General features: G+C 38.2%; 1 protein-coding gene across 1 annotated transcript in view; it reads right to left on the bottom strand.

Annotated features, from left to right (window-relative positions):
* The window catches only part of NRXN1 (neurexin 1), a 1,175,743-nt gene that overhangs the window by 715,092 nt on the left and 446,810 nt on the right, over positions 1 to 13,841 (bottom strand). The window contains exon 6 of the mRNA XM_061155451.1: positions 11,276 to 11,437. Coding sequence (XP_061011434.1) covers positions 11,276 to 11,437 — 162 coding nt within the window. The remainder of the gene's footprint in view (positions 1 to 11,275; positions 11,438 to 13,841) is intronic.

Genomic DNA, 13,841 nt, shown 5'->3' with positions numbered 1-13,841 from the left:
TATTTCAGAAGCAAAAGCTTATTGCTTGGATAGTAAATACAACTGATCCCAAGGCTATATTTGCCACTAAATTTAGAATGTTGGGAGGTTGGCCCTGCAGGGATCCTGGTGGTTTATCTGCCCTTGGTGTAATCTGACACAAAGATCCTGATGTCCATCTCCTGCAAAAGGCTGAGCCCAAGCAGGAAGTATAGGAGAACTGAGCCTAGGAGTGTTTTCCTAGGGTCTTGTCACTCTGAGATGCTGAGGCTTTGGGTGTAAGCCTCAGAGTCATTTCTGAGCTACTTAATTGTATGTTTTATATTTAATATGTTTAAAATGCAGATCATAGTTGCAATTGAGGTTCATTCTAGCCATGCTTAATGCCAATCATAGCATAATTGTGCATCATGCAGTCAATGATGGGAGTTCCCAGGGGGCGCTAGTGGTAAAGAACCTCCCTGCCAGACATGGATTCAATCCCTGGGTCGGGAAGATCCCCTCGAGAAGGGCATGGTAACTCACTCTGGTATTCTTGCCTGGAGAATCCCATGGATAAAGGAACCTGGTGGGCTACAGTTCATGGGATTGCACAGAGTCAGATGTGACTGAAGAGACTTAGTGTGTGCACACAGTCAATGATGTCAATAAAATAAAGGGGCTGAGGTGCTCTAGATGAGTGATTTTCAAACTTAAATTTGCATATGAAATCACCCGGGGATCTTATTAAAATATAGATTCTGATTTAGTAGATGTGGGGAGGAGCCTGAGGTTTTTCATCTAACAAGCTCCTAGGTGACATTGATACTGCTTGTTCACAGGCCACACCTTGAAGAGTAAATCCTTAAATGGGCTAAGAATTGATGCTGGGCTTTATTTCCTAGTTGCATGCCATTGTTTAGAAATTGTTCTATATAAATTCTATGTAATTTTATATAAATGTTTTGATTAATCCAGGATAAATAAAAAAATTTATTAAACAATAGCTAAAGGTAATGTTCATGAAGGATGGATGGCAATCGCAGAGAAGAAAATGTTAACAAAAAGGTCAATTTACTCTTCCCAGCAAACACTGAAGTCTTACATGTGAGACTGTTTTGTCTACAGATGGTGAGTATAGGCAAGGAATACAGTGATTGTGTTTGAAAAATACTGTAATGTGAAATCTGATGATGATGATAAAATCCTTAAAAAGCAAAAAACAAAATTGCATTTAAACCATAAAAATGGACTATCTCCAGTTATGAAAAAGATACCAATATTTTTCTAAAAAAATGCTGAGCTTCTCAGTCATCTTTTCTAGTTTTTGGAAGGTGGCTATTATAATTTAGGAGAACAAAAAAGGAAAACACATTGGCTAGAGTCAATAAATAGTGTTTCTTCTGAATTCTTTTACATATGAGTATTGCGGCCTTGATGATGTTATAAATAATTTGTGCCACTGAAGTCAATTTCCTCACAGAGCTGTTGGGAGGGTTAAATGAAATAATTTTTAAAATGAGATAATATGTGCAAAATCTCATATATGTGTCTGAAACCCAGACAATTCTCATACTTTACAGGGTCCCATGCAAAAATAAAAATGAAGGGTCCCTTGTTCAAAGTTATTAAGAATTTCAAATGGCAAGAGGAAGCTATTAAACCAAGTGCAGGGTCCTTCTGTATGTGGGGGCCTTTTTGACTACGTAGGTCACATGTCCATGAAATATATATGTATTGGCCCATTCCTATCTGCAATATAATCATAGTTACCACTCATCATTTATTGAAATAGTCCAGTATAATGAGCACTATGCTGAGTCCTTCAATTACATGCATTCACTTAATCCTTTAGAGTGAAGGAAAAAGGAAGCAAAAAATACTAAATTACTACTCGCAGGTTACACAACTACCAAGTCTAGGGAGCCAGGGCTTGAACCCAGGTCTGTCTGATTCTAATGTAATTTGTCATAACTAATTTAAAAGAATAACAATCTATAACTGGTTACTGTCTTCCCATTTGACTCAAATTTAGAAACTTAGTTTCAGAAAAATATCAATGTTTGAGGGACAATTCATTTATCATGATCTTGATTGATAACCTATGTCAACCTAATTATCATATCCTGGTATGTCACACAGACCCTGATACATAATAGATAGTCATATCATTTATATAGAACTAAACTGAACATTCAGAATCACCAATTTCTCTGTGTGCAGAATACCCAACAAAGATAAAAAAAAATCTCATTTTCCTATTAAAAATCACATGCTTCTGAATGATAACAGAATTATTTTCACTTTAAAGTAATTAGTTTTAAATGTGTTTCAATAGTGATGAGCCTCCTGAAAAAAAAAGGACCAATTACCATGTATAGGAATAATTTTCTTCCAAACATAGCACTTGATCTAAACAACTAAGTGAAGAGTAAATCAACTCATAACAAAAATTAAGATGAAGACTAAAATATTGTCTTTGTTTTGGATGGATATCAGATTTTTTAAATATGGCTCATACTTAGCAAAGTACAAGCTTGTATTTCTACGGAGCTTTTCTTTTCTAATGTGCTTTTTAATCCTTCATATCATTTTATCTTTTCTATTCTTTTCTAATTCTGAGAGCGGAGCTAATTCATTGTGCTTTAATCTCATATAACATCATGCCCACTATAGAGTTAAGCAAAGAAAGACAGAGAGGATAACTCAGATTACTTTGTCACCTTCTCTTTGAAAGTATTACCAGTCACCTCTACCTGAATTAATAACAGCTTCCACTGTATTTTTGGAGCAACTTCCACTACTTCAATTAAGGTAACTGTATTTCAATTTTCTGTTTCTTTGTCAGACTCTCCTTCCAGATTTCTAAGTGTGTTGTCTTATTTATCGGTATGTCCCTGGTATCTACTACAGAGCCTAGCACATAGTAGGTATTGACTAATGTTGATTCACTGAATGCACACATGCCTAAGTGAACAGAACAATTTAAACAGGGTACTGCAGTGGGTGCTGAAATTAAGAGGAAATGTTTAGTCTTAGACATTATTCATTATTGCTTTCTGCTGGGCTAGAAAAATGTCATAGTCTATAAAATGCATCAATTCCTCTGGATTAAAATGTCATCGAACCTCCTACCCAACCATGCTTTGCTAGCTTGATATCTGAAAGCACTACAATGCATTATGCCAACTGCTGATATAGTTCCAGGCTATGGGGCATCTGCTGAAAATGATGGGAAATAAAAATTCTGTGGGTCCCCTGGAAGGGAGGTTATGATGTTCAAAAAGCTGAATTCCAGACAAGGACTCACCAGATGCTTGGAGACTAAAGAGCTGAGCTCCACTTCCTCAGGGACCTGAGCAGATGGGACCCCCTGAATCCAATTTCAAGGAGGAGTGTCTATGGCAAAATGCCTGGTTTCTGCCCCAATTGCTTATTTCCCTGTCCCCAAGGCTACAAGGCACAGAAAAAAATTTACTCTCAACAATCTATGAAGCCAATACTTTATAGAAATCTAAAAAGTACTTTTAAATGTATTTTTTGTGCATCCCTGTTCAAATGGTTGACAACAGAGTTCAGAAACTGATGACAAGCATTATTGCCTTATTTACAGCCACAGTGGAGGAAGACTATGCAGACTTGCAGAGTAGAGAGACTTTTACAGAGGTGCCATCCCAATACCAGTTAGAACTGTGGGGGGAAAAGTCCCCCAGGAAGCTCACCTATAACTGAGCATTCAAGAAATAAATATCTCCTGCTCTTTCTCCTCCCACATAGACATGTCCTTCTGCAACATCCTAGGAATCTAGGCTGTGATTACTTTCTCCTCAAGATTGCTATAAAGTTCATTCCATTTAATTATACCTTAATGAAAAGACTGAGAACGAGGAAAAATAAGTGAAATTACATTATGTGTAAAGAGAGCAACATAGAGTAGTAAAGGAGAGGAGTCTGTGGTCAGATTAGTTAAGGTTTAGTGTTCTTGCCTGGAGAATCCCAGGGATGGGGGAGCCTGGTGGGCTTCCGTCTATGGGGTCGCACAGAGTCGGACAAGACTGAAGCGACTTAGCGGCAGCAGCAGCAGGTCTGGGCCCTGCTACTTAGTAACTGTTTTTTCCTAGGTCAGGTACTGAACTTCTCTTGTCTCCATGCCTCATTTGTCAAATAGGAATGGTATTACCATACTTTTATCATGTTCGGAGAGTTACTTTGGAACATATAAAACAATGGAAAAATGACAGTGCATCGCTCTAGGCAATTTAATAATAAAACTAGCTTCAAAGATAAAATGCTGTAAGTCTACATATACAATTTTTTTTCCTCCCTTGCCGCCATGTTTCAAGTACTGAATATCAAGTTGTCTCACGAAGTTTCATCCTTTTATTGTTTAGGGATAAATTATTATGCTTGCTATGTTGCTGATGCCCCTAGTAAAACAGGGTACTCAGTGGCTGCTGTAGATATTACATGAAAAATAGAAAATGCTTAGTATATTATTATTATTATTACTATTCTGGAATATACCAACCCTCCTGCCGTTTTATAATAGCTCTTTTAATATCCCTGTGTATAATGCCTAGTATAATCCTACCCACAACTAGGTACCACAGAGTTTATATCACTGGAGTTTGTTTGGAGGAGCACATTCAGGCAATGTGCCCTAACTAGGAAAAGTACTCAACTTAGGGATGGAAAATCAAGGTCATGGTTCAACCTCACCACCGAGACATGTGTTCTGCTAAGATCTCAGAGTCCTCATTTGTATAATGAGGATATTATGATTGTTATTATTATTATTATTACTATTAGCTCACAGGAGTTCTTGGAATGACATCCTTAAAAAGGAAAGGGGGTTGTCTGACTTAAAAGAAGCTGTTGGTCTGCTGCCTAACATGAAAGGAGGCAAGGGTAATTGACCTCTGTTTGCATTCTAGTGCTGACAATCTATTACAGCAGAAGACTTGAAACACATTTCAGTAATTCCACGATCTGAAAGAAATTAAGCAGGGCTTATAATAAATCAGGTTAATAGTACATAAGAATTTGTCAAATTCTTTGACATCCTCACATACTCCATCTTGCTTTCTCGTTAAAGTTTAAAAAGCAAACTGCCATCTTCTGTGTTTTAAATCAGATGGAGAAAATTTATTTTCTTTCTAGACCAGAACTTTTGCCCAATGCTGTAAATCAATGTACCTCCTCTGCAGCTAAGGCTAAACTAAGCTCTCTTACAAGTCACTAAACCACAAGCCTGCCTCTAGGAATACAGCACTGAGACAAAGGGTGACTTCTGTTTCAGGAATTCCTATTTTCATACAGTCTCTTATTTGGATGGCATTAGTAAAATATCTCCTAAAATAGTGAAATTGAGGACATTCTGAAAAACACAATAAGGTAGAATTTAGAATCCTTAGTTATATAATTATACGGTGAGTAAAAATACATGGGTATGTATGGAAAATGGCTATGAAGAAGTGAGATGGAAATGCAAAGGCAGTTCTCTTTTGAAAGGAATGAATGAGGCATGCAGAAAGGTTAACATAACTACACTGTAAAAATACCCACCGATATATAGACTGTGACAATGTAATGGGAGAGGAAAGGCAGAAACTGTCTCAGGGATCAGGGACCACAAGAAGGAAGAGTCTGGAGGAAATTAAAACCTGGGAGAACTGTGTTTAATCATCACTTTGGATCTCCTACGAGGAAGTCCTCTCAGATAAGAAGTCCTCCCTCTTCCCAAGTTGCATGATGATCAACGAAGATCTCTTTACCCTCCAAAGTTTTCCTTGATGTCAAATTTCTCCAACAGGTCAGACTTCTATTTCAAAATTGGAAAAATTACTTGAAATGAAAATAAGGATGCCATGGATTTTTGTTCTTACATGTAAATGATATGCACTCTACTCTCTGAGTCATGAGGAAATAAGAACAGGGTACCACAAAACCCACATTTGATGAGCTAGTTCTATCATAGAAGATAAACTGAGAAGCCTTCACAATCTTCTAAAGTTCTGTTGCCCTCCCAGAAGGATAGGAATGAAGAGGTATTTGCATGAAGGAACTATTGAACTTTTTTTTTCCCCAGTAATGATACTGGTATGAACTATAGCAAGGCCACTGCAAATGGCAGAGGGGACCATGCTGCTCACATGAACGTATTAACTATTTTTTTTCACATGGATGAAAATGCTTTCATAATAGAGGATATTTTCTGAACCTCATCCACCTCACAGCCTCTTCTAAATTTTTACTGTGAAAAGTTTCTCAGTGTAATTAAAGGCTGCACTGATCTAATTAGGTTGATGAAATTTTCAGTAGGGATTTGACTCCCCCTAGCATTTCGATTATTTATTTATTTTTCTAGCATCCTTTCTTAGGCTTATCCCAAGCAACTTGTAGCGGTAGCATTCTAAATTTTCTTACTCAGGCAATGTCTCCACTCACACAACGTATTTTAAGACCTTCAGCAAGGACAAATAGCTAAAAACAAACTTCAAATAAAGCATTCCAAGTCATTTTATTGAACACAATCCTTTCCTTCCTCGTTGACTTCATCCTAACAAACTATGTTGAGTAATTTTCACTCTGCAGGAGGGAAATAGGTGTTTCAAAGCATTATGAAGGCGCAAAGGGACTAAGAAATGCATAACAGCAGAAGGAGATTCTGAGGCAAGATTAATAAGGAGCAGCATGAACCTTCCTTGTAAGTTATTTACTGCAGAAGCCCTCATGGCCAAAATACCGCAGTAGAAGCACATGTTAGTAAGTTTTCCAGCATCTTGGAATATTAAAACACAAATGAACAAAAACCTCTAATGAGCACCTTAGGAATCAACAGTGATACTTTTACACACACACGCACACACACACACAGCTTTCCTAGGAGTCTAAGGTGAATGGGTAGGACTATAGGTATCCTCAAACAGACTCCATCTCACCTAGACACCATGATTTAACTTTCTACAGAATCTTCTGAATGTCTCTATTGTTGGGGCAATCACTCAAAAACTGGCTGCTGGAAAAACTAAATTTAATTTTAAATGATCTTTTTAAGCAACATATATTTCAGGTTTTCATCAATAGCATAAAGGATGAAAAGAACATAAACAATGCCTCAGCCTAAGCATGACTACTATTGCTTTGATAAAAATCAGATTTTTTTTTTTTTAAAGTGTATTTTCACAGACCTATCACCCTCCAGGAATTTCATAGATGTGGGCTGGTATATGGGTAATTTATTATTTACAATTCCTATTCTAACTTCTCAAACAGTGACCTCAAACATTTCTCCAAAGTATTTTTGATTTATGATGAAAATACAAACTTTTTTTAAAAAACTACTTTGATCCTCTTATCATAAATTCTTGGCCATTCAAAGCTCCTTCTTGGTTTGAACAAAGCAATATATGAAGTTCAGGTTAGACTTTGCCAAATTATGCTGAGATAATTTATTTTAAAATTTGTTAATCACTAAAAAATAAATTTCTTAATGAAGTTGGCTGCTCTCCATGCAAACCGAGTCTCATTTCAAAAAAGCATTATCAAATGCCATACAGGTAAAGCCCTAACTTCTAGCTACTTCTAATAAACACTAGATTATGGGTTGTTGTAAAGTAATTTTTTTTTTTACTTTAATTTTCCAAGAATAGAGATGTGAATTAGTGAGAGTGGTAGGCCATCTCTAGTTTTGTATCTTGAGATCTTGAGTGCCACTGTTCATAATGAAACAGAACCAGTGATATAAGTATTATGTTTTATCTGACAATAGTCTGTGCTCTAATCCTGTTAGCCCTTCATTATTTTGAGGTGGAACAAATAACCTCTAGGTCTGTTTCCCTATTTTCAAGATAAGGAGGCTGGACTTGGAAAGTGACTTCCAGGATTCTTCCTGTTTCAATACTCCAAAATTTCTTCTAATGATTTCAGACATGGTATTATTAGTATCTCCTCCAGGACTGGTTATCCTAAGTGGGATCACATACTAGACTGAAAATAAAAATGTTATGAACCATAGATAAAATCATAATTAAGGTTTTACATAACATTCTACAGGGCAGAAAGCCCACAATAGAGTTAAGGAAGGCTCATATGGGCTTAAAAGAGATGGGGTGAGAATGAATGTGGGTATGTTTCTTTCTTATCAGCAACTCTACAAAGCTCACCTACCTGACATAAAGTGATGTAGTTCAAAGCCTATGATACTCTGTCACAATTTCATCTCAGTAGCAGGAAGAACAGAGCATTCTAAACAGACACTTAGACTTGGATGGAGACTAGGAACCATCCAAAATCTGACCAAGCAAAGTGTGCTACGAGCTGATCATGCCCATATCCTTCCATACTAGTGTGTCAGGAGGAAATAAAATGTAAGAGATTACACATTAATAAAACACTGGCAGGACTGCTCCAAACACATATCCTGGTCTGTGGAGGAAGAGATGTAGGAAGCACCCTATCAGTAAGGCTGATATCTATCCTAGACCTACAGAAACAGTAACACGAGTGAATCCACGTTGTTTGGACTCAGTAGATGAAGTCGCACAGAAAACCACCTGACTCAGTTTTTGTGGTTAAAGACTACTTAAAAAGATAAGCGCAAATTACATAAGCAACAAGGATATAGCACGGGGAAATACAGCCATTATTTTGTAATAACCAATAATGGAGTATGGGGCTTCCCAGGTTGCCCAGTGGTAATGAATCCACCTGCCGAGCAGAAGACATGCAGGAGGCTCAGGTTCAGTCCCGGGGTCGGGAAGGTCCCCTGGAGAAAAAAAAATGGCACCCCACTCCAGTGTTCTTGCCTGGGAAATCCCATGGACAGAGAAGCCTGGTGGGCTACAGTCCATGGTATCTCCTCCAGGACTGGTTATCCTAAGGAAGCCCATGGGGTCGCAGAAGAGGGGTGTATGATTTAGTGACTAAAACAACAATAATGGAGTATAATCTGCAAAAAAAAAAAAAAAATACTGAATCACTACGTTGTACTTGAAACTAATATAAAATTGCAAATCGACTATAACTAAGAAAGAAGATGAGTTGTAAAGTGTATCAACTACTCATTAACACAGAGATATTAACGTAAAATATAGTTCAATCTGAAACTGTAACTTTAGATTAAGGCAATCTATTGAAGACTCGGGTTCGATCCCTGGGTCGGGAAGATCCCCTGGAGAAGGCAATGGCAACCCACTCCAGTGTTCTTGCCTGGAAAATCCCATGGACAGAGGAGCCTGGTAGGCTACAGTCCATGGGGTGGCGAAGAGTCGGACATGACTAGCGACTTGACTTACTTTTTGCAGACTCATACATACAGGAAGGTGCCTGGGCCAAACTGAAACATCAGAAGGTGATGAGGCACAGGTGAATCTGGGTGATCGCTGCAGAAACTCTCATGTTTTTACAGGGTACCCAGGAGGGCGCTTTAGCTAGATTTCAGTTTCCACTAAGGATCCTTGGATTTCCTTTCCTTTTCCCAGTCATTAGCAAGACTAACTTACCAAAGATGCTGATGGTAGATTGGATAGATCACAGTAAAAATGGCGGAATAATGTAGATGGTTAGGGTTATGATTCTGCCCCCACCCCAACTCCCATCTCCAAAAGAGAGATTCAGGCATCATTTTGTGAACTCTAAGTATGTTTTCACCATGCTTCTCCGCAGCTTGAAGTGCGTTCTCCATCCCCAGCATCAACAAATCATAATTATCCCTCAAGATGCTCACATTCTGACCTTCTCTGGGTCTTCCTCGTCTACTAGATCCCCATTCATTCACTCTCATTCATATTCAAATGGACATAATGGTACCACACAATTGAATACCTCATTCCTCACAGTCTATATTACATTTCTGAAAGTTGTTTCTTTTTGTAAAAAATTTGAGGGTTTACACACAAATATTTCTGTTAGGACACTGTATATTATGGTGGCTAAGGGTACACAAAATTCTGAAATCAGACTGCCATGATTTAGACTTTAAACTTTGTTAGCCGTGAGACCTTTGCTCAAGGAACTTACCTGTACCAAACCTTAGTTTCCTTGCCCCCAAAATGCAGATAATTACTACTTATATTGTGGAGATCCCTAAAAAGCTCTTAGGATTGCATCAGGTGCAAAATAAGAGTTCAGAAAATGCCTATTATTATAACAATGATAATAACTACTAAGATTTTATTATGCTCACAGAGTTTAGTGCAGTCTTAGGTCATGTTACATATTTGTAAAAATTAAAAGGTCTTTTCTGAGAGACAATCGATCCCTACCACCACAAAGCACAAATATTTCTTAGGACTCTTCTATACACATTCACATACTAGGCAATGCAGTACCCAGTATATTTATATAAATGGAAAACAGGTCAGGATAATTTAAGCACTGATAGCTTTTCACTGATGCTTACCTGAATTGAGTTTGATTAGAATATTTTCTTTAAAATAAACCAAAGCACATCACTGCTTACCAGCAACATCTATGGCTATTCAATAACAAATTCAAAGTTATTAAATTTTATAGTTTATAGGCCTGTACCATTAAACTACAGCCATATAATGCAAAAGGAACCTCTGGTTCTAGTAGCCAAAAGAAATTCGGTTGTACCTGAATGAAAACAGGCAGCTTTTATGTAAAAATATTCATACAAGTCAAAACCCTAGGATATTCCTGATTTTTTTTCTTCTCATACCCCAACAAGTTCTAATACTATCAAAAGTTACAATCAACAATGACAGTTGAGAATGAGGAATGAAATTCTTGATATCTTTTAGCCTGAAAGCTTCACTCAGGTGAACATCAAGTTAACTTATTAGCTCACAAATGAAACACCTTTACTTTCTTCAGAACATAGTTAAAATATAGGAACAAAGTTTATTTTGTCATTCAGATTCATTTTGTGCTTCATGAACTTGGTCTCTTCTAGCCAATTTTTTTTTTCTTCTTTTTTCCTGTAATGCTCAAAGAAGTCACCACTGAATATATAACACCTAAGACATCTGTAGAGATGAGCAAGGTGTTTGGCTTAACTCTAAATCTAATATTTCTTTATGTCTGACTTTTTCTATAGTGAATATGACTGCCCATGCACATCTTAACTGTGAATTACTCATAGACTATAAAGATGAGGAACTTAATTCCTTGATAATGTTCTATGAGCTTCCCCCCATCCCTCCAAACCTATAAAAACCACAGTGGAATATTGACTTTAAGGGTGTGCCCTTTGACACCACAAACATCAGGTCTTCAGCAAAGGTGCTTTGAGTCCGGATCTGAAATGATGAGATCATGAATTAGAAATGATTCTGGTGACAGTGATATTTACCTCTTTGAGACAACCCATAAAGTTGTTACTGACTGGTGACCCCGGAAGGTCTGCTGTGCTGGGACTGCCTCCGACATAGAAAAAGTCATCAGACCCCAGCATGGTATAATCTTCTTGCGTGTAGCCCGTTGTGGTAAGAATCCCATCCACTGATATTGTCACCTAGATAACAAAGCACAGGGAAAGGACACGCTATACTCAGACCTACATCCTGTAATCCTGGGATATGCCTGTGTTGTGTTTTGTTTTGTTTTATTTTTTTCATTTTGCTTTTTGCCTTTTTTTTTTTTTTTTTTTTTGGTTTTTATTTTTAGACCTATGGCGGAACCCATTTTCATGTCTGTTTGAGGTTTATTCTTGGATTCTATTCAACTAGCCCTAAGAGGTCTAAACTAGTTAGAGAGTTAACTGGTTATCGAACTAGTGTCAGCATCATCCCTACGGCAACTCAAAAGTTATTTAGCAGACACAAAAATGGTGTTAGTAAAATGCTTCCTAGGTTAGTTTTGCTGGTGTACATATTAGTAAAGTTTAGTCGTCTGTTATTAACTAATCACACGTGCACCTTGTTAACAGAAAAGGCGCAAGCTCTTTCCAGCAATGTCACTTTTTGCACTATTGAGCAGCAGGTGTCCACCATGCAAGTGCCTGCGTCCATGCCAAAGGGGATGGGGGCGCAAAACAACCAGTGGAAGCGGCACTGATGTGCTCATGCGGGAGGGACAGGACAGTTCAGAAAGGAAAGGAAACAGGGCGAACCAAAGGAAAACACACAACTGCTCATGATGAGGGCAAGATGAGTGGGTGTGGCATCTCCAGCATTCCCAGATCAAGGGTGCATGCCATGCGTCATGAATGGTTTGAGGCTGGCTGAGCTTGCGGTCACTCGGGCCAGCCACCATTTGGTCTTATCCCGTGTTAAACCACAGCTGGATGCAAAACGTTCGAAACGTTAACGATGCCCCTACAGGTGAGTTGGAAACCAGAAGTTGACAGGGACAGGTAAAAAATAAGAAGGTCAACAACAGATGAAAAGAAGGAGGTCAAAGTAAGCAGAAGAGTACCAACCGCAGTTCCTCTTTTGTTAATGATGTCTACAGTTAAAAGAAAGAAAGAAAACACACGGCAAACCCAAAATAAGAAACAATTAGAATGATATCTACCGAACAATGTAGTTTGTTTACCATAGCGTGTCCAATGCCTGAGTGCTTTGTGGAGAAGGGGGGAGAAAGGAAATTAAAAACTGTGAACAAAATAACGATCGTTACTTAAAAAATATGATGGTCTCTACCATGTTAGTACATTTTTTGATTCAGGTAACGGTTAGTAGAATGAAACATTCCATGAATGACATGTTAGTTATTAAGCATGTTAGTAACATAGAAAAAGGGCAAAAAAATTTTACAAGAAAAAAGCAGACTAACAAATAGGCCTCCCACAGAGGTAATATTTTTCCTGCCAGTATTGTTCGTAACTTGCTATGAGACAGAAACAGACATATGGCAATGTTCCTTTGTCTCCCTGCGTACATCTGACAGACATTTAAAAAGTCTAAAAGGGACTCAAAGGCCTAAAGCTCATCAGCTGACCACTGCCACCTTCTGCCCAGAAGTGGTCCCTCCCCCACCCTGGCCCACCCCAGCCCCTGCAAATTCATAGGAATTGGTTGTCATTGCCCTACTACTCAATTTTACAGCATACAAGGACTCCTCCTCAACTCCAAAACTTCCTTCGGTCATATTGATGGACTTTAGGATCACAGTTTACTGCAATGAAACAAAGCAAAGATCCTGACACATAGAATGAGTAGAATGGATTTGTTTTTAATCTGTCCTGCCACACATGCACCCCGGCCGTATAACTGCAGTTTCCTTGGAGCTACCAATTCGCAGTTTGGTTTGAAACCTGAGCAAAGGCAAATCTAGAAAGTGGGCTCCTCAAGCCCCACCCTTCCTTCTGTGCTTCTCTCAAATGAGCCTTCGGCCTCTTGGTGAGAATCTGAGAGAAAAATAAAAAGGGAAAACCAAAGAGACACACGTATAAGAAGTCTGTGGTCTACAGCGACCCTGATGGTGGGAAACTATCCCCCAGGGCAGGTGGGAAACATGCAGGGCTCCTCCCATGACACTAAGGCCTCTGAAAGGTCTTGGAGGGTCTCAGGAACCCTTTACTTCTACTCCTCTGCCTCAGCTAGACTAACCCTGCACTCCTAAAATTCCTGGTTGCTTCTCTAGCTTGGACAGTTTAAGCCTTTCAGAAGCAGGAGAGAAAAGGTTAGTCAGTTAACAGCTCAGAAAGAGAGGGCTGTTTTAGTAAAGGAAAACCAGAGACAATCCGGTCATTCTGCAACTGTTCAGAGAAACAACAAATATGTTAAGGATATTAGTTTGAGATCGGCATGTACTGCAGAAAAATTAGTCACTGTCAACACTTTACAAAATGGTACATTGTAATATCATAAAATTTCAAATAGTAACCAAAACTTATCATGTTCAATATATAAGGACAATCTATTCATTTTCATCTGAATACATATATATATATATATATATATATATATATATAT

This window comes from Dama dama, chromosome 11 (assembly GCF_033118175.1).
Source record: "Dama dama isolate Ldn47 chromosome 11, ASM3311817v1, whole genome shotgun sequence".
Taxonomy (NCBI): Eukaryota; Metazoa; Chordata; class Mammalia; order Artiodactyla; family Cervidae; genus Dama; species Dama dama.
Note: the sequence above shows the minus strand (reverse complement) of the source record. Positions and strands in the feature narration are given on the sequence as shown.